At 41.0% G+C, this 21,519-nt stretch overlaps 1 protein-coding gene and 2 long non-coding RNA genes across 5 annotated transcripts in view; 2 read left to right on the plus strand and 1 right to left on the minus strand.

Annotated features, from left to right (window-relative positions):
* Positions 1-4,070: 4,070 nt before the first annotated feature.
* Positions 4,071-9,042, plus strand: LOC146685889 (uncharacterized). 2 transcript variants are annotated; one of them, XR_014916777.1, is made up of 3 exons: positions 4,071-6,206; positions 7,006-7,073; positions 8,260-9,042. It is a non-coding gene; the product is annotated as an uncharacterized LOC146685889 (long non-coding RNA). The 2 variants fall into 2 exon arrangements; XR_014916776.1 differs by having other exon boundaries at positions 4,071-7,073.
* Positions 9,043-12,853: 3,811 nt separating this feature from the next.
* Positions 12,854-21,519, minus strand: part of bltp1 (bridge-like lipid transfer protein family member 1) — a 76,347-nt gene continuing 67,681 nt past the window's right edge. For both annotated transcript variants that reach the window (XM_085441438.1, XM_085441437.1), the window contains 8 exons: positions 21,318-21,507; positions 20,612-20,829; positions 19,987-20,238; positions 19,647-19,850; positions 17,093-17,287; positions 15,916-16,050; positions 15,121-15,286; positions 12,854-13,769 (listed from right to left, as the gene is read on the minus strand). In XM_085441438.1, coding sequence (XP_085297564.1) covers positions 13,553-13,769; positions 15,121-15,286; positions 15,916-16,050; positions 17,093-17,287; positions 19,647-19,850; positions 19,987-20,238; positions 20,612-20,829; positions 21,318-21,507 — 1,577 coding nt within the window. In that variant the 3' untranslated portion in view covers positions 12,854-13,552. The remainder of the gene's footprint in view (positions 13,770-15,120; positions 15,287-15,915; positions 16,051-17,092; positions 17,288-19,646; positions 19,851-19,986; positions 20,239-20,611; positions 20,830-21,317; positions 21,508-21,519) is intronic.
* Positions 17,279-20,711, plus strand: LOC146685891 (uncharacterized). Its single transcript, XR_014916720.1, has 2 exons — positions 17,279-18,256; positions 19,665-20,711. It is a non-coding gene; the product is annotated as an uncharacterized LOC146685891 (long non-coding RNA).

Below are 21,519 nucleotides of genomic sequence, written 5' to 3' on the forward strand. Positions count from 1 at the left end.
TTGGCTAAGACGCAACCCTGAACTCATACTGCTCTAAATTCAAAATTTTCCCCTGGGAGATTTGTTATATGCCAGCCTCCCTCTATCTGTCTTGCCTTTTCCAAACTGTTCGATGGCACAAGAAATAACCTTTGAAAGCACACAATCCTTGTGTCCAACATCCCCAGCTGAAGCATTTCTGTGTATTTTGTCATTATTTTAAGTTTTATACGCCGAGAAGTCCAAATACAATTCCCCCTTGTGGGGTCCAAGTCAATAAAAGTGTAATGGAAGTCAGCCATGGGTGTTAGAAAAGTTCAAATTAAAGTCTAAAACAGTGACGAAATGGACTTGGTGCAATTGCTAATACTACATAAATAAGGGGTCAGTGCCCTACTCTAAAGAAACAAATGGTCAACGTTACATTTATTTGATATGACCTTTAAATCTTCAATGATCACAACACACAGCCAAAAGTAAAGGTCAAAGATATTCAGATGTTGTCTGCAGGTATATATATATCTTTATAGATAGATACACAAAGATAACTGTATAGATGTAATTAATCAGTTTTATTGCCATGTGGGAGTTTGTACCAGGACAAAACAACACAACGTGAGACGGAGCTCTCTGGGACAATTTAGGAAGCGTGCGACTCCAGAGGATAAATTATCAGCGGCCTGTTACAAAGATGGGCTCTGAGACAGCACTGCACCGAGCCAGATACCCACCTTAGTGCTTAAGTGAGTCCATTAAAATTTCATGCTCAAATCTGAACGGGTGCACTAAGGTCTAAAGGAATTAAGACTTAGCAGTCTCTTGCCTGTGTGTCTTGGGTTCATAAGCTAATTTACTCAAAACTGTTTGTTTTTAAAGCCCTTTGCTTACACGTGGAGTACCTATTACAATTTGAGTTCTCAGCAGAGCTCTATATTTGATAATGATTCCTAAGGACATTTGTCAGAACTCCTCGGACGAAAATACTAAATGAAGTTGCAGAGATAGTATCGAGTATAAGAGTCTCCCCTCTTAATCGCTCATATCCACTATTTAAGAAGTGGTGATTAGCCCATAAGGCTTTTAATGCAAATACTCCTTGGATAAAACATCTCACGTTCTCTTTTACATAAATCTGAATAATCGTGGGTCACGGAACAAGCTGTGATAGCAGACATATCTAAAGTTCATGTTGTGCCTTGAGAGATGTTTAACTAAACCAACCAGTCTGGATGAAATCAGCAAAAAGAGAGGATTTGGGAGGAAGGTTATAACTGCAGCTAAAGTGTGAAGATGTGCACCCCTACCCTCCACAGACCTTCATTTCATTAATGATTCACACGAATGAGCAGAATCAACTTGCCCGTATGACATTTGCCAGCAAAGAGTTGTGCACCCTTTAGCACCCTGGCTACCTCTGCTGAAATTGCCTTTTGTAGACAACAATGCAAGCCCGTGTGTGTGTGTGTGTGTGCGTTCCTGAGATGATGAAGCTGTGTCAATGCCATCTGTGGGTTGTCTGGATGAACCTGCAGACTTTATCTCTCGCTGCCAGAGATAAGTCTGACATGTGCCACAGAAAGCGGTCAGTGGCTTGACATGCCTTCTGGTCTTGAAGGTGTGTAATTTCCTGAAAGAATTGACTGGTTTGAAACATTTTCTGCTAGTACTGAGTGTTGTCACATTCAGAGTTGCACTGGACTGACCTTAGCAGGATCTAGATTCTCTACGTCCATCTGCTCTTTCATAACGTCCACTGAGCAGCAGAAATGCTAATATCAGTGGTTAAAATGTGCTTTCGTCAGCTACTTTGGTCTCTACTCATTCCTGCAGAAAATATCTGTAAATGTGTGGCTGCAGCTTACTCACTGTTGTTAACTTTGACTGTGAATTATCCCCCGTCTAGGAGATGTCTGTGAGATGGGTGATAATTCTCTGTAGGCTTGTTCCTTTTTGTTGACTTGGAGGCATCAAATGAGCCCATAAACACAACGCTGAAATTTCTTTAGCAAGCAGCAACCTCAGACTGAAAATGTACTTAGCACCGAGGTGTCAAAAATAGCAAATTTTGGAGTGGCCACTTAAGGCTACAAAATATTTTCAGTCCCTGTGAATCCCATTAAAATTATAGAAAGGGGATGACCTGTTTAAAGTCGCAGGACATCGCAAAAAAAAGTATTTTCCTCAGTTTTCAGGAGGATTTTAAGCCCTAAAGTTATCCACAACTTATAGTCAAGGTCGACGACTTTAAATACCTGGAGCCAACAATATGAAAGCAACAAACATTGCACAAGAAAGGTGAAGAAGAGTGTCAAGGGTGATTTGTGACAGGATACAAGCAAGAGTGAAAGGGAAGGCTTGCGATATGTTATTGAGATTTGCTATGATGGATGGTTTGGAGGTGGCGGTGCTGAGCAAAAGACAGGAGGTGAGGATGCTCAGATTTTTGTTGGGAGTGACCAAAATGAACAGGATCAGAACATAAGAAGGACACCTCAGGGTGAACGACTAGGAGACAATGTTAGAGAAGAAAGGCTGAGATGGTTTGGACATGTGCAGAGGAGGGACAGTGGCTATATTGATGCTGAATATAGAGCTGGCAGACAGGAGGAAAAGAGGAAGACTAGAAAGGAGATTCATGGATGTAGGGAAGGAGGACATGTAGAGGTGGTGGTGTGACAGAAGAGGATGCTAGGAATAGGGTGAGATGGAGGCAGATGATCTGTTGTGGTGGCCCTTAAAGGGACCGGCTGAAGGAGGACAATCATCATCCACATCATCCCCTTTAGTGATGCAGTAAGAGACTTTATAACTTCTAATGTAAAAACAGTCATTATTAGTGCAGCTTTAAGAAAAGCTGTTGGCACCATATTATTAGTGGACTAACAGCAAAGCCACAAACCAAGTGTCCGTGAATCCAGTGGGGCATAAGTGGGACAGAAGATAGCCACTACTACTACTAGCTAGTTGGCCTGAAAGCAGATTTCCTTGGCGTTAGTACAGAAGCATTACATTCAAGCTACCTTACATGAAAGAGATGCGGCAGCTGGCGCAGATGTTCATAGCGGTTCAGTTCAGACAACACGGTCGTCAGTGGGGTCATCACCGAGTGAGGAAAGCCCCTGAGGTACCATGTGCGCATCTCAAACAGAGAATGAGTAAGTGAACACTTGAGAAAAGCCACATCTGACTATCAACTACCAACTTCCCCTTCTAATGTTTATGAGGCATATTGTTATAATGAATTATTAAATCAGGTAAAGCCAATGAGGTGGAACAAGCAATTACAAACTCAATCAAAAAGACGCTCAAATCTCAATCTGCACATTTGCATTAAAACAGGTTAGCAGCTGTACGTCATAACAGCACTCTCTGGTATTCAATTTAATGGACCTGACTTTATTGTCCCACGTGGGCACATTTGTTCTGTAGGGCAAGGTTTAGAAGACAGCTTTGAAGAGGTTTTCAATATCCTTGAAAGTATCATGCCTTTGCTCTTTGTTTCCATCATTAGGCTAATGAGGCCTCTCATAACAAGATGATGATTTGAAGATGTAAAGAAAAAATATTCTTCCCCTGGAAAGCAATTTTCAGTAATGGCTGAGGGAAATAAATAAATAAAACTCTAATTATTAACAGAAAAAAATCTGTGTCAGTTTAAGATGTTCAAAGCGGTCTCTGTGTTGTTGGCAGGGCACAACCTCAGGTCCAAAACAGTTGTGAAGCTGCGTAACTTGTAAATAAATACAGAATGCAACTGTGACTATAATAAGGCCATTTTTTATTCCCAAGAGAACATAGAAATTCAATATTTTGTGAAAACGAAGAGCTCAAGTCTAATTAGGTTTAGAAGCAAGACTGAATATAAAAAGAGCATCAAAGAAATAGCCTCTAAAAATATTGGAATGAATTTAGAATAATGTTTTATCACTATGAGAAGAATTTTATTTAATCATTTATGTTACAATAACATCAAAATATTCAGAAAATTGGAAGAAATCTCTGTGTGCAAGGGACAAGGCCACCGTTCACCCTGCTATCCACACATGCAGGCAGGGACCGCTGGTATGAATGGGCTGCTAGCATATGCTACTTCCGGTGCGAAAACTCCTGTGGGGAGCTTTGTTTCCGGTGTCCTATTCGCGCCCTGTTTACTGTCTAAAACAAGTTAAGCAAATGAATGAATCAAGCGGCGATTTACATGTCTATAGATGTCTCGGGCATTTACCTAATATATCTGTAAATGATGTTCATCGACTTGTCGATATTTTTCCCCCGCGCCTCAGAGAAAAAGAGAAAAGGGATTCAAATGTTATATTTCTCAGCTGTTATGTTCTAAAAATAACCAGCGATAGGTGAAATCAAGTAGCCAATTTTATTTTTTGACGGTGCAAAACGTTTCCTGGACATCGTGGACATACAGTACTGCACTTCAGAGTCACACTGCAGCGATTCTGTACTGTACAGGAGAGACGTCACGGAGGAGATCGTCTGCAGCGATCAGGACGCAGGACACAATGTGATGTAAAAAAAAGCATGCAAACTTGCACTAAAAAAATCTGTGAAACAGCGAGGTGAAAGGTGAACCGCGTTATAGCGAGGGACCGCTGTAATTTTGAAGGTAAGCCGCAACATACCCTTCGTACATACTAATGTATAGAAACCGTTACCAGCAATCATTCATTTTTTGTGTAGCTTTTTTCACGGTTTGTTAACATGCTGTGTAGGTGTGTACTTGACTAGCTGATATCGACATAACAGGGAAACATCTGGTTTGACTATTCTTCACCTGTAGTTTGAATGCTGAACATTTGCCTGTTTAGATCATGAGACCAGTCACTATACAGAAATGTGCTTCTGAATGTGGACGATGTGTCTTCTGCTGCAGTGATGCAGTTCTGCTTGTGTTGAGTGATGTAAACAACTGATCGATCTAAACTCTTTAAACGTCAAAATTGATCATTAGATTTTTTATGACACAGCAGTGGTGAGTGTTCCTACCTTCTGCTCTTTGTAACTTAACGCAATCTTTCCGTTTTCGAGTTTTGGACATGATTTTGGAGGATATCTTCGCAGTAGCGATTGACCGCAAAGTAAAGCTACCGGAAATGCACAACCCCATATCCGGTCTCAAACCAGGAAGTTAGCATTGTGTTTTTGTTTTGTTTTTTAATACGTTTTATTGACAAAGCACAAAATACAGATATACAAATACAAAATAGCAAACACAATGTCAGGGGGTTCGTATAAAAAAGCAAAATAGACAGTCAATTATAGAATCACATGATATTGAACAGGGAACATAGGTTTATGGTTTTGACAGCTTTTTGATTTTGAGAATGTTGTATGGTTTTAACATATTGTTTGGTTTCATTTAAAAAGTACCGAAAGGATGGTTTTGCGTTAGAAAATTTCGACTTATGTATATGAAATTTAGCCAATAATATCAATAAATTAATCAAATAAAATTCGTTTGCCCTGTGCATGGGGTACTTAAAGAAACCGAACAATATTTTCTCGTAACAAGGAGAGAACTCAGAAAAGATAAAGGAAACAACAAAAACACAAAATTCAGGAAGTTAGCATTGTTTCGTGCACATAGTCAATTCTCAAAGCATATGCACCGCAGCATCAGCTACCATTCATCTTCATGGAGTAGTGAGTGACAGGCGTCAGGTCACGGCCCCTTAATTTGCTGTTCAGCCCAGAGGCGGGAATTTTGGCGAACGAGTGACAGGAAGCGAAATCAATATGGCGGCAGCGACGAGCGTTAGCATAACCGAAGTGGATTATTTACTTAGTTGTATATTTTCTTCTATATCTTTGGACGAAAAGGTTAAGAGACTGGGACCACATCATCGAAACGATGTTCAAATAACACAAACGACAGAATCGTAAAGTTTGTGTTATGTGGTTTCAACGAAAGGACTAGCTAACGGAAAGCAGGAATTCACTTTACTGTGTCCCATGCCTGCTTTTTGGAGGAGACACAGCTTGAATTCAACAAGGAATTGTGGATTTGAAGCATTTATCTGACAAAATTAGGAAACACGAATGAAGCACAAGTCACATTGGAAATAGGGTAAAGTTAACATCGCCTGCCACCTGGATGAAGGACACCGCATTGCTTTAGACTCTAAAGCACTTGGTGTCGTTTGACTTCAACGACAGGGTGATTAACATGTTTGCATCCCAGAAAACTCGATGTTGTGATCTTCACTTTAAATAAGGTAAGCCGACCCCCTCTCCCCTTAAAATAGGGTAACATACTTCTTTCCTGTTGCCTCTTACTCATCTTTAAAGATCAATATTTTCCTGCTGTAGATACCAACTCCTTTTGTTGGTGATGTGTCATTTAAGTCAGTATGTTGTAAAATAGTTGTGACATTGTAATTGTAGTCTATTGGCAGATTTTACATTTTTAAGTACATCCCTGGCAAATTCAACAGAATTTGAATAGATTTTCCTGGCATTCTGCTCATTCAGCCGTCATTCCATCCTTCTTGCATATTTTGTTTTTCTAAAAACAAAAAAAGGGCTAATGTGCACAGAAACAACCTAGTCAAAAGGTGTGTGAGAGTGTGTGTGCCTGGGAATATGGGTATTCCTCTATATAGTTTTGTTAGTGTTGCTTTGACAAGGTCTTGTGGCTCTAAAGTGGCATCAAGGATGTGATGTCAATATATATATAAAATAATATATTATTTTACAGTAATCAGGCTATATTTCACAAATGCAGTAACATCTGCAAACAGCAGTTCTGGGCGCTTGTGGTAGTTTATTTGACCTGTAAATTTACAGGTGCATTGTGGGATTTCTAACAGTTGTGACTGGAGGCATTTCCAGTGGCAGGAAGTGACTTATTTGGTTCAAATGTTATTTCAATATTTTACTCTTCATGTTTTTCTCTCTTCTCAAAATGAAAGAAATCAGAAGAATAGTGTTTCTGTTGGTCTGAATAAATGATAGCTTCATGCAACTGCGTTTATGGAGACGCTTGTTTATCTTCCCCTCAACTTGTAATTTCAGTGGCTGTTTGAGAGTGAAAAACTCCACTGTGCATGGGGAGGAACTACTGAGGAGTGGAGGAGAGACAGGTGAGCTATTTTATTCATAAAATGTTGTGTGAACAAACAAAAAAAAACCACAGAAAGCAGATGTTGTGGCATAAGAACAGAACAGGGAGAATAATCCCAGCTGTTGTTTCCCACACCAGCAGCACTAAGCATGTTGTGTTTGGGCCACACAGTTTAGTTAACTGCTCTGCACTGCAGAGCTGCTTACTTCATGCTTTTCCTAATTTGACCAGCTACACGGTCAGCAATCTAGGAGCCGTCTTTGATGTGGAGTTTTACAGGGATTCATCCCATGTGAATGCATAAATCTTGGAAGAATGCACTTTGATGCATTGTTTCTGTATTTTTCGTCTTTAAACGAGTCTTCTTCCATGCACGGGTTTGATAACCACCGTCAGAGGACACAGTGACAAAGTTTTGCTTCCGGGCGGGGGCATGGCCTCTATTGGACAGAGGGGGTTGTTCCATTTCAAATCAACCAAGCCTTCTGCTTGACCATCGATTTGCATAAATAATTTTGAACATTTATGATTGCTGTGAAATTTTGGCTTCATATATCAAATAGTTTTCAAGATAGATTATTTTGAAAAGTTGTTTATTGACACACTTCCTGTTTTTCACACATTGAAATCTGAGGCAATGCTCGAACACGAATATTTGAGAAACTATTAAAGATAAAAGCCTGAACATTTCACTGGTCTCTCTCACCATCAACGAGAATCAGGATCTGTAATTTGGGACAGACACTACAAAAAAAATGTCTCAGTACTGGCTAGTTAAAAGATGGAAAAGTTCCATATTTGATCACACACTGATTTAAAAAAAATGTTTAAGTGTTGAGATGATCCAGAAGTGTGCCACAGCAGCAGCTTTTCAACCAAAACACACCACCTGGGAGCCTGTGACTCACTGTACCCACTGAGACTGTGTACACTCTGTAATTAGTGTATTTTAAAGGCTCGTTATTGGTCATGCTGTGATAGTCAGTAGTGTGTATGAACAGATCTGTGTGTTTGAACCTTCTATGTGAATTTATTTGTACACAAAAAAGACAAAAAACCTTAAGTAAGAAGCAGTGAGATCTTAAATCAGTTAAATTAAATTCTTAGCACATGAAAATTACAGTAATTTAAAAAAAAACAGAAAAGTGCAACAAAAAACCACTTCCTGGATGTAATCACTTATGGGTGTCTTCTTATAATTGCAGTGTTTCGCAGCTTGGGCTGATGGATCCAGGTAAAAGTCTCATCGAGATTTAATTTTCCAAGAGAGACCTGGCCGTCATGGAAGCAAAGGTTACAACAAATACAACATACCAACAGAAGAAGCGAGCACAATTTAAAGCAAAAGTACGTTTCCAGTTTTACTGGGAAACTTGTGAGTATTTTTCAAAGATCAACCCCACACTGCTCTCAGGGACTATTTGTGTAGTTGTGGAAAAGTTGTGACACTGAACTGGTAACATTTACAACTGATCCTGATAATTATTGTCACTAATGTTTATATTGCTATTTTGAATAATCTCATCAATGTTTATAAAGCATGCTTTTATCCTTTGCTTCTTATTCTATTTTTCTTTTACTCTTACTGCATTGTGGGTTTCAAATGATAAAGCCTTCCCTGTCTGCTTAGACTTGAATCTGCTGTAGTCACTGTTTTATCTGTAGGGTAGGTGTGCAGAGAACTTAATGTGTGCCCAGCCTAACCCTCCTTTACCTTTTTGTGCTCCCAAATCCATACGCTGGTAACACTTACATCTCTTTTAAAAACCTGCAGCCGACTCCTTGGACCTGGGGAGCGTTTCGTGTCAACACGTCTAAGAAAAGAGACAGTGCAATGCTGCAGTGTTTCATTCTTCACTGTATTCACTTGCTTCTTTCTTCAAAATGTTGGTATCGCAGTCTCTGTTGCTTGTTGAAGTATTTTGTGCATGAATGCTGACAGATTTTGGTACCTGCTCAAAGAAGGTCAAATAAAGCTTTCAACATGGTTTTTGCTCTTTGTTCTGTTGGCCACAAACTTATTGAGTAACATACTTGGTTAAAAAAAATATATATATATCTTGACTTCATTCATTCATTCATTCACTCACTTATTTATTTATTTATTTATTTATTAGTTAATTATTATTTTTTTTAATTTACTTATTTTTCTTAAAACCCCCCCCCCCCAAAAAAAAAAAACATCACCAGGAACACTAACCACAAGAAGATAAACTACCTAAGCCAAGGAGGTGACGACATGTCCAAGCACGTGTTTCCTGCCAAGACATGAACAAGTACACCTACCTTCTGCATCTTCCACCAAAGTTGATTGTTACTGCCTGAATCCATAGGGTGACCTGAGCCTGAGAAGTGGTGCTAGAGCACAGCCACAGGGGGGATACAACAGGAGGATGGTTTGTAGGTTCCAGTTCCATCTTCAGCTTCTTAGACTTCCTCCAAGATAAAGATCTTCTGACTCGCTTTGTTCTTCTGAGTGGGGGGTTGTGATATTACCCCCACTGTTCTGGCGTCCTGACTCCTCCTTGCCGTAGCATATGTAGCACTTTCTAGGTCTAGGACCCTACTGGATACAGACACCCCAGGCAGGAATCGAACTTGTGACTTCCACTACAAAGATGTGTAGTCTTACCACTACGCTATCCAGCTGCTGTCCATGAATGTATCTATGGTCCCTCCTAAAGTCCAAGGGCCCTGACGTCAAAATTTTAGACCCCCCCTTTATGTAAGCACATACACCCAGGCTTTCTGCTGTGTAGCTCGGGGCAAGAGACCAAAAATGACCAGTAAAGTCTTCCTTGCAGGATCCAATAAAGAGCAGTCATGTCGGAGGTGATGTGATGACATCTGATAAACAAGAAGTCAAGCTGCTGCTGTTTGAACTAGCTCAAGGTGATATACTTGTTTTATAGTGCTATGCTCTCACTTGTATTCTGTATGCTGCTTTTGCTTCAGCTTATTTTTTTTTTTACCATCTCATCTTCCCAAGGTCAAAACTACTCGAGGCTGAAATTGAAATTGTCACAATATTTTAAGTATTACTATTCGAAATGTAATTTGAAACGCACGTTGAAAAGCTTGTATCCAACCTGAACTTTAAATTAGGTTTCTTTTTAAAGAATAAATGACAGGAATGCATGGATCTGGACTGCTTTTTATTAATGGGTCAGGCTGCTGCTGCTGCTAGTGTTGTAATGGGGTGGGGGATATTATCCTGGCACACTCTGGGCATCACAGCCTACCTGAGTACTGTTGCTGACCACGGTGAACATCTTCTGACAGCTGCTTCCAGCAGGACAACGAACAATGTCATAAAACTGAAACTGTCTCATGAACATGGCAATGTTCACGGCAGTGTACTCAAATGTGCTCCACAGTCACCAGATCTTTTGGTAAGTAACTACAAACGATTATGAGGCTGCAAAATGAATACAAATGGGTTCAAAGAGACAAAATGAGCACAGATGGAAAAACAGTGCAAAGTAACACAAAATGAAACAAAGAGACTTAATAACCTTAAAGAGATGCACAACAACAGCAAGGCTAAAAACTCATTTCATCTTTTAGTCTAGGTGAATTCTCTCCTGTTGTCCCAAAACTCAAGACATACTCTGGCACCTCAACAAAGACTCGAGCGTGGCTCTCATGCGGAGATGCCCGGCATTACTATGTGGCAATGACTTGCAATTTTTGCAATTGCATTTTTTTTCTTGCTGTGATCAAACACAGAAGATATAAAAAAACATGCTAATTAACGACTTTCATGTAGTTTCTCACCCAGTTTGTGAGGTTAAAAGGAACCCTGGTGCTTTTGTCCAGCTCAGTTTGGTGAAAACCAGAGCGACTGGTCTGCACCACCACCAAGTTTGCACTTAGAGTTGGCAGTGATTTTGAAATTAATTCTACAATTAGTTTTTCAGAACGGTGTTTTGCACACTAATCTGTCAAATGGAGATTGTTGTCATCACATGTAGGCGACCTAATGGTCTTTGTTAGTCTTCCTGGACCTGGTAACTCCAGCAAAGAGCGTCTGAGCCAGACGGATCCAATATAAGCTGCTTGACATCTCTGGCCACTTCATGACTTTTTAATGTCTTCTATTCCGTTTCTATTTTATAATTCAGGAACACAGCAGTACACTAAAGGGAGGTGTCATTAAGGTGTTCAGTTTGTAGGACGACTGGCTTTTGACTCCATCTACTGGTCATTTGCTTGGCTCTCATGTTTATATGTATATACTGTATCTCCAGGAAGTGAAGGAAATAAAAGAAATATGCAGTAACGATATGCAAATCGGAAGTCACTTCAAAGGAGAGCGCGTGGAGTAGGCAGAATAAAAAATCAAAAATAATGTCCGGTCCTGGCGAGCGAGACCAAAGACTTGAGTGTGCTCTCATACTGAGCAGTCTGCCTTTCCTCAGGTGACACTTCTGCATTCTCACAGCAGACATCACAGAGGAAACGCAGCAGTTCTCTTCCCCCTTTGCTGTGCTGCCGCGTGCCCTACTCCACCCGCCAACGCACCATCAAAAATTCAACAAGCATGGCATGGAACCAAAAGTGGAACATGGCTCGTGGTGAGGGGGGAAAGGCACGGAGGAAGAGATTAGCACTGGAGAGGTGGGGAAGGGGGTCTTAGAGTCAGAGTAATGTATTAACAAAACCCCGCGGTGAGCAAAGCCGGTGACATGTGGGGAGGTTTTTTTTCCCCCCCTCACAGACATCAGTGGAAACTAGTAGGAGTTCAATTACAAAGAGTCTTACAGGAGCACTCATTACCTCCTCCAAAAATCCAGAGGTGAAGCAAATTACTGCCTCAAGAAAGGAAATGTATTAATGCAGATACCATTACAGCTCTGATTTAAACCATGTGAAGCACTTAAAAGCATCAGACACTGCTCCTGTAACACCTGACTGACATTTCCTGGAAAAGTATCAACACAAAAGATGCATTTCATAGATCTGAGAATGAAGTGCTCGTGAGTCAGTGGCTTTTAGACACGAAAAAAAAAAAAAAAGCAGTGCTGCCCTTTCATTTAAAGCAGGGGTGTCAAACTCAAATACACAGTGGGCCAAAATTCAAAACTGGAACAAAGTCGTGGGCTGACAATATTTATTGAAATATATTTATTCCTCCAGATATAAGAATGAATCTTTTCTTATGGACTCAAACACGTTTTGCTGAAAAACTGAATATGGAACAAGCAAAGCTTAATACTAAACAATATATATATTAGCTGTATAATACCAGTAGGCCAGCTCTGATAGTAATTTGGTATGGCTTCGCGGGCCAAATGTAATCTATGATTTAAAGGGTAAAAAAAAAGGGCTTTGTTTCTTAAACTGGATCCAATTGTGAACCAGTCCGTCTAGAGGCAGGTCTAGACACCAAAGACAGCAGAAATGACATCCCTCCATCAAGTCCTGCTGGCATCTTGGGGTCTTGAAACAAGATATGAAATATCGGCGACTGAACCCATAAAGTCATCTGGAAACTGTTTAAAGATTTTAGAGCTGAGGGATATTTTCCCATGGACTTCTATTAAGCTGCCTCATGTGACATTATGTGGACATTGGATGGAGGATACAATGAAAGCTGTTTAACAGGGAATCACTGAGCGATCTGTAGGCCTGGATTACTGGGACATTAGCAATCAGTTTCCCAGCTACCACTCATAACCAGTTGGGGAAAACTCACTTTTTCTCTCAGGACTGGTGGTTGTGATTTACAACAAAACTCCTAAAGCTCACGGAACAGGTAGCCTACCTTTAAGCTGTGTAAAATGAACAGACTCGAGCTTTATTTTTTAAAACTTCATGGCAATAGTTTTATTAAGTTACGAAATCAACACATTTAAGAAATTTAACTATATACATTGGTTCTAATGTGTGGATTAAAAAAAGACAAAGAAGCTTGACACATCAAGCTAATACATCATACAGACGCTGAATTTCACATAGTCATAAATAATGATCAAATTATAATTACAAGCTTATATCATCCTCATGAGTGAGGGGATGATTTTAAGAAAAATCTCCCAGGATTTATTTGTTCGTGTCAAGAATGAAGAACACGTCACTGAATTCCTCTTAAATATCGCGAAGCTGCGCTATAAATTACATCAAGCATACCCACCATGTGTTCCATGGGAAACAGAGAAAAAGGCAATGGTTTAAGAAATCATTTCTCATGAACGACTGGTAAGCCTTAAAATAAACTTTGAAGCGGTTTCAGTAAGGTCATTTACAACAGGTAAGAGAGGCAGGGTTTTACCCATAAAGCAATCAAATAATGCTAGCATTTGCTAATTTGTTCAAAATGTACAGAAAACGAAAAACAGCAGTGCAAAACGCTTCAGTCGCAACCCCTAGAGGCAAGCACCACAGTAAACAACTATGCAGGATGCTGGACATCGTAAAGTAGTGGCCTTTTAAATACAGAAAACTAGTGTTGAAACATTTTGCACAGCTCTGATTCCAGTGGCATGACTGAGTTCCTCAGTGTTCTTCTTTGTCTCGGCCTCTCTTTTCCTTTTCGTCTTGCAGAGCGGTGCCCAGCTTCTTGATGAGTACTGACAGCACCTTGTCCAGTGGGTCCATCACACCCCTCTGCAGCCATTTGGGAATTGTAGTCCTGGCATGGTGGAAGCCCAGTTTCTGTAAGATGTAGTCCACGCCAACTGGGTCGATCTTCCGACCCGTCCAGGAGATGAGCCTGAAGGTAGAGGTGAAGTTTAAGCATTGCTAAAGGTGCATGAAAAGACTCCCTGTTGCTGCATGTCTCTTTCCATTAAAGGATTTGCTTCTTCCTTTTGAATCTCAGAGGGGAAGCTGTTGCTTTGTACAAAGATATTTCATATAAAGATTCAAAAATATTCTTTTTTTTAAATTAAAATCTTTGTTCTTTCCTGGATTAATGAAGCAAAGTCTTTGTGAAGGGACTAAGATGCTTCATTTATTTAGTGTTTGTGCTGCATTTGTACAAATTCACAAAAGACTAACGATTAGTAATTATGAACTAGCATCTGAAAAAGGCTAAGGGGGTTAATAAGAGATACTGCACTGCAAAGTTATTGCTCATCCTGTACAGGCCATTTGTGAAATTATACCTCTGTTCATTATTTTTTGATAAAGCTTATCGTTAGGGCTGATCGGGTGACCCTTAACCATCCCTTAGTTACGCTGCTACAGGCTCAGGCTGCTGGGAGACTTCCCACTGAGCATTTCTTCTCTACTTCTGCATGTCATTAACTTTGGTCTTCTCTCTCCTGAAGTTTGAGTTTGGTCCTTATTTTTTCCTCTTCTTGCCTGAGCCTGCCTCTGCAGGACATTTCTTCCTGTGATAAAGGAGTTCTTCCTTCCTGCAATCACCTGCAAGTGCCTTCTCAGAGGTCGTCTGTTCGTGAGTCGGGTTTTCTCTATGATACTGTCTTTTTCCTACTGTATTACTGGGGCTATTAATCATACAGCTATAAATTCATTGATGTGAATCTAATTTTTAACTGGCTCCACCTAAACTAGCATCACACATTGCTTCTCACATATAGAAGAGTTACTAATATTAGTAAAAATCGATATATAACATTTAGATAACCAAGCACTGACAGCGCATCTTTCTGTTCATTTCAAAACTTGCATTTTTAATGGGCTAATTGCACTTTTACTTTTTACAACCCGGCTCATTAAATAGCTCATCGGCATCTCTGTGGAATCGAAAATATTCAAAGAGTCTTTACAAGATGATAAAACCCACAAAAATCCAACAAACAGAACAAAATTAGGCCATAATTGGGGCTCAGCTGTTCCACATCTTGGTGAAACGGCACAATCATTTCTTGATGGTTTCCAGCACAAACACTAACTAAACAGAAAATGAAAGCAATTTTTTAAACCTTTGCTGCATTGTTTGTTTTTGTTGGTTTGTGCAATCATGTTTGCTTTGAGAACAAACTCGTAGAAAAAGATGCTTTTTATTTTCTCCTCTAACATTTTTGAGTGAGCTTTAGGACTCCTGCTCATCATGTGAAAGTGTGCGTCTTATAATAACAAACAGATGCTGAGCTGACCTGAGAGTCGGCTCCAGGTGCCAGGTGTTGCACATGAACTCCCTCCAGTCCACCGTGGTGTAGTTGATGCTGTCGTCCTTGTCTTTATCCGCGGAGCTTTCATCGTGCAGGGCGGTGGGGCTCTTCTGGCCGGGCCGAGGTGCGAACATCCGCGGGGCAAAAAGAGCTGAGAACACCGAGGGAGAGAGGCAATCAGGTCTCTGCTTTGAAACGCTCCAGTTTTCTCTTTTAGCACATTCGTGAACAACAACATCAGAGCACAACATAGATGCGTCCTACTTCAATTATTCAGAATGAATCAAACGTGTGAAAATCTGAAGCGCTCGCAGTGCTTCTCTTTCTACTTTGCTGCAGAATCAACAGAACAAAGTCACGGCTGTTTTAATTGTGGTGATGAAAGCGAGGTCGCCGGCATAAAGAGTGCTAATTTGTTCCTTTGTGACGACTTGAAACCCATTAGGATGCTGCGTGCGTCGGGCTCCCTGACCTGGCTGCTGTGTGTGAAAGTAACAGCGTGTCACGCTGCTCCCAAAAATTTGTCCCACAGCACGCGGACAGCTTCACAAGTACAGAGACAGACAGATGTGCTTAATCTTGTGGTCTTCTCCTCCGATGGCTTGATGACTCATATTCTTGACAGACTGTACAATGCTTGGAACTCTGGAGGGTGTTTTTTTCGTGACTAGTTGAGTCATAAATTTGTGGGCAGTTGAAATGAATAAACATTGTTGTTGGGGTTTTTTTTTCTATTCGCTGAAAGACTAACATCGATGAGTAACATGGAAAAAACAAAACCTTTCTCTTTCTCCTTTAGATAGGCCGACACCAGGTCGTGCAGGAACATGATGAGCTCGGCGTCCATGGTGACGCAGATGTGGTCGGTGAACTCTGTCACCACGCTGCACTCCACTTTGGGTTTGCTGCTGGAGTCTGGAACAAATGAAAACACAGAGATTGGATTTGTAAGGTCATATTTAAAAAAAACAAACAAAAAAACCCAAGAAAATCAATTTCAGCAAACACATCGATGTAGAGTTAGTACGACCTTTGGTTTCCTACATACTTGAGAATATTATGCAACTCAATGGGATAATCTCCTCGCTCTTATTTTGAAGTTTCCATTGCTGCTGACTGTGTGAGTCCTCGGTGTTACTCAGATTGACTCTTTGTTCTTTGACAAAGAAAATTATGATTTTTTTTTGTGTCAGCATGAATTTGTAAGTAATGTTTTTCAGTAGGGAGTATAATTTGTGTTGTCCAGGCAAAGTGGGAGATATGTCACCATAGCAACTACAAAAACCAGATGTGTAAGAAGCAGCAGGAACCTAAACCTTGGTTGTTTTCCCCTAAAACTAACCTGGGAGGTTTTAATCCTTAATCTCAACCAAGTTTTAATGTCTAAATTGAACCAAGTAATTCATTTAGAATTAATAACTGAGTCGGGTATGAATCCCTCCAACCTCCAAATGTGGATAAGGACAAAAATGAAATACAAATAATAGTACAAATTATGTCCAGAGACACGATGAAATAATTAAGTTCTTGTTCAGAAATACGAATAAACAGATTCGGGCTGCGACTATTAAAAAAAACAAAAACAAAGAAAACACTGCCACAAGGCTGCGCTGGTTTTGCTCTGAAATTGCTTTCCAAGCTAGACGGGCACTAACAAGAACCTGCAGCAGGGCGAGAACTGGTTCACGGTCACAGGAATCTGAGACTCGCGGAGCAAAGCGAAGGGCTGCCGTCACTTCCTGCAGTGCAAGGCGGAGCTGGGATGCAGATGCTCCAAACAAGAGGAGCTGATTATTCGTTGATTTATTAATTTATTTAAGGAAGTGCAGGTAATTTTATAAACACTCCCATACTCCGAGTGTGATCCCAACAGTTCATTTACAGACTTGTGTGAACTAAAACATCACAAAAAGCTCATTCATTAGCAGATTGTTTTTATGGTGTTACTGTCACCTACCCGTTAGAGAAGGTTCATCCGGATCTTGTACGTGAATTGACTTAAAGTCCAGCTGCATTCTGGGTAGTGCAAAGATGGTCTCTGTTTCGTGGTTGTAGCTGGATGTGCTGCGGAAGCTGCTCAGCAGACTGGAGCTCTTGGCAGCCGATCCGCTCTCTTGGTTGTTGGCCTCGACGTTCCTGAGCAAGTTCAGCTCTGCGACAGGAGATAAAACACGTGGGAACTCTTTTCCTGAGTTTAAGGTCACGCTCACGCTCTGCTTTTCCGCTTTGTTAAATGCTATCTCCACCTATTTTACATTTAAGATAAGACGCGGCTGCTGCGCGGTGGAGAGAAGAGAAAATTTCTCCTTTTAGTCTGAGCTGTCTCGAGTGAAGAAAAGGTTAAAGTCTGAAGCAATCTTTTCTTCCCCAGATACCCCCAGTTAACACTTCTAGCCTAGTAAATCAGTTCTGAAGCTACTTAAGGCTACGAAATTCATTTTTTCCTTCCTTTCGGTTTATCTTCTACTAGGTTTACGTCACTGATTAAAGAATACAGGATGTTTGATTTGCAACAGTCCCAAACTGGCTTTCATCAACATTTGAAGTGGTTGCTCTTCCCCCCCTCCCAGCATGCTCGTATGACATTAAAGCAGCATTTGGTCCCATTAATTGATCTTTTTGTTCTCACTCGGTCTCAAGAATCCTAATGTGACCAATGGCTAAAAATGAATTCTGTGCAGCCGAACTTGATGTGAGACTAATCGAGTGAGTATATTCTAAACTTATAGTCCAAGTATGAAGTGAGATTCTCGCTTTGTTTACCTAGACTGTGTTTCCCTGCAGAACTAAAACAGATAAACACAAACACATCAATTCTGTGAGAAAAAGGGTGCGATCCTGGAAAATTCCCGTTTGATTTGGTTCACTCAGAGTGTGAAAGCTTCGTTTTAGAGACACCTGAATGCATTTTTGCACAGAACAATGACTCTGGATTCTGTTCCTCTTTTCTTCTATTGTCGTGACTGAGTTTGGAGGGATCTCTTCTTGGCTACTACAGACAGAAGGCACAATTATATCCAACTGAAAACTGCTCCCATATTCATGGAATAATCAGATTCCAAGGACAGCGTGAGCCAAGTTGATGACAGAGTTGAAGCGGACATATCCTGCACATTTCCAGGTCGTTATTTTAAATCTGGGGGTTTACTGGCATTAATCTGCATGATTTACAGATCCAAATTGATCCGATACTAGAGCTGGGCGATATAAGATGTTATGCTTGATGTTTTTTTCATTTCAGACGATAACGATATCTATCACGATATAAGCCAAATAACTATATTTGTAAGATTTAAATGTGCCGTTGCTCACAAGTAAAATGTGAAATAATCAGCAGCTTGTTTTGATTAAAATATTTATTTCCCATAATAAGTTCAACAGGGTAGATGTACTAAAGAAACATGAGACTTTTTCAGATAAATAAAGGCAAATATTGCAAACTACACAAAAGGCAGCCGCTAAAGCGTTTAAGTTTCAAAATAGAACAAACGAAACAGACTAAACTGTCAATTCCACTTAGAAACAAAATATTAATTCTAAAAATAAATCTTAGTTTGTTTTACAGAAGAACAGACAAAACTGACTAACTTTTGTCAATATCAAATAAACTGAGAACTAAAAGGAGATTCTCAATCTCTCCTTGTTGTATAGCTGAGCTTTTCAAACAGTTTTAACAGTTACTTTAGTCTGACAAAAGCCGAATGACGAATTAGCGCTTCCAGTCAGAGACTGAGTATGCACCGCTTTATTGTATTTCCAGACTTGCTTTCGGCACATTTACAGTGCACGCTACTCTGTTTTTTGTCAGACTTGAAATAGCCGAAATACCTTCACACTACAGAACTTCTTTGGCTCTTCCGTTCGACAATCTCTCCGGCATTGGAACCATCATCTGTTTTCTCTTCGGTAACCTTCGCTCACGCTCTCGGTTGATTTTTCTGTAGTCGGCACACTCATTTCCTCCATTACCGGGCGGCACGGCGGCTGGCTGCGTCCCAAACAAATACACATGTGCGGCTTGGCACTTGTGCTGTACGTAACAAGTCACGTGACGTGACACTGCGGCTGTGATTGGTTCGGCTCTGCGCTACTTAATTTGGATTGGCTGTTGTTGGGTTTTTTTTGTTTGTTGTTGTTTTGTTTTTTTTAAAAGAGGACAAGAGAGACTAGGTCTATCGCAATAGTTTAACTTTTCTATCGAGGAAAAGTTATTTCGCAACACATATCGTTATCGTTCTATCACCCAGCTCTATCCGATACTTTAAGTTCAGCCTCAGGCTATTTAAGGTCCCCCATCAGCCCACGCTGACTCTGATTGGACAGCTCCAAAACCAAACCACAGTAATCAGATTCAACTGTTTCCCTGTATTTTCCAATCCCAAATATTTTCTTTTTAAATACGCGTTCAAGCCTTTCGATCCCAAATAAGCGAGCATCAACGGCCCACTGACGAGGCTTTCCACTAAACAAATGGGCACACATGAATGACACAATTTTGCTGAAATGTTTACCTTCGTTTCTCATTGCAGTGACGTAGCTAAACCATTCTTTGACAGTAGCAACACCATGTGGAGGGTTTTCATGTCGCCGTCGTGTGATTTTGGTTATGGTGGCCATTGGGCTTTCGAGAGCACCACACGGCTTCGTGACCATCGTGTTGTGGCCGAGATGGAAATCCAGTGTCTGCACGATGTAGGTAGAGTCGTCTTTTGAGCCTGTGTGTAACAGAAACAATTCATAAAGAGATGCACCTTTATATATTTAGTTTTGATCTGTTCATCAGGACTGAGCATCATCTCGACTGAATAATATTAATATTCACGAGTCCCTAAAAAGAACATTTAGTCTCACCATCCTCCCAGATTTTCTGTGCCTCTGTCCAGAAGGCGATGTTGGGCTCTTCCAGGTGGAACAAGGCCCACGACTTGGAGCGGAAGTTTGGCCCGTGGAAGCAGGCCAGAGTCATGTGATTGCCATGGAGGCTCATCGAACCGCCAAGCTGCACGGCATCCTCAGGCAAGGGCGTCTGGAAGAGGGAGATGTGGCAGCCGGCGATTACCTTCAGCACCCCGGGCCAGTGGCGGTGATGGGCCGCATCCATGTCTGCGTGACAAAGACAGTTAGGAGGGAAAATGAGAAGCAGGCGGACAAATGAATTCTGACTGGAACACGAGGCTTGTTGCTGGCGCTAACAGGATCAGATTTGGTGTGTCATGTTGTTTTTGTCCTTATAAAGCCCTCAATCTTTAAAATGTATGCTGCCTGTTTCGTTACTGATTATCTCATGAGCGAGGCTGATTACATTCAGTTGCTAAACAACCTTTTCAACTATTTGAAAAAGTTGTTTACAAATTAAGCTTATTAGAATTACAAATCATTTCACTTCCTGCAAGCAGCACAGCTTGCTGTGCGCGCCTTATTATGCTACAGACTGTGCTCAACATTCACCCAGCAGTATGGAACGAGGCATGCTTACAAAGCTCTGCAGCTCCTTTGTCAGTGTTGACGACGGGGGTTTTGGGGGGCAGGTAGGGGCCAGGGCCCCAGGTGGAGAGGGCCCGCTTGCTGGTGTCGAATTGCTGAGTGAAAAACTCCTGCAGCTTCATGCCGATCTTGATGAGGTCTGGTGTGGTGGACCGTGAAATGATCACCTGGAAAATGTCCCACTGCAGGTCTCCGTGGATGAAGATCTCACTGGAAGGAGAAAAGATGGGGAGGGAAACGGAGCAGATGAGTGAAAAAGGTTGTTGCAAGAAACAAAGGAAAGGAGAGCAGGCATAAATAGCTCACAGATGAAAGAAAATGGCATATATTCTCGACATAATGTCGTGTAATTTGTGTATTCTTGTGTTCAAACTAGATACAAACACAAACCCTCGAGTCCAGACATAATTTTGTTCGGTCAGCAAATTGTCTGTTTTTCTTCATAACCCGCGATGCTTTGAAATTGTGCTCTCTAGTTAGTGTGCTTTGTGTTTCAACACTTCAGAAACTGAATACAAACTTCTTTGTAGAGAAAACATCTGCATTTCAAAGTACAGAGACATGGAGATGTGAAGCAGGCTAATCTCTGATGGCCACAAGAATGAAATGAATAAATGGCACTAAACATGACTCATCTAAAAGTGCTGTATTGATCGTGTTGTGCCGAACAGTGCAGTCACGCTGACATCATACCACACCTTTTCTCTGATAGGCTGGTGTCCACTGTACACAGGTTGACCTTCCATTCATCCTGCAGCTGCAGGTCAGCATTACTAAACACTCCCATTAGGATGCTGGAGCCCATGTAGTCCACTCGCGCCTCTGTGGAGCCCATGGTAATCTGGATCTTGTGGCTGGGCTGCTGGTTTGGATGCTCTGAGATGTGGGCTGCAAACCACA

Source organism: Copadichromis virginalis, linkage group LG19, assembly GCF_057382275.1.
Source record: "Copadichromis virginalis isolate Kocher_CV1m ecotype Utaka linkage group LG19, C_Virginalis_male_GT1.1, whole genome shotgun sequence".
In the NCBI taxonomy this organism is placed as follows: domain Eukaryota; kingdom Metazoa; phylum Chordata; class Actinopteri; order Cichliformes; family Cichlidae; genus Copadichromis; species Copadichromis virginalis.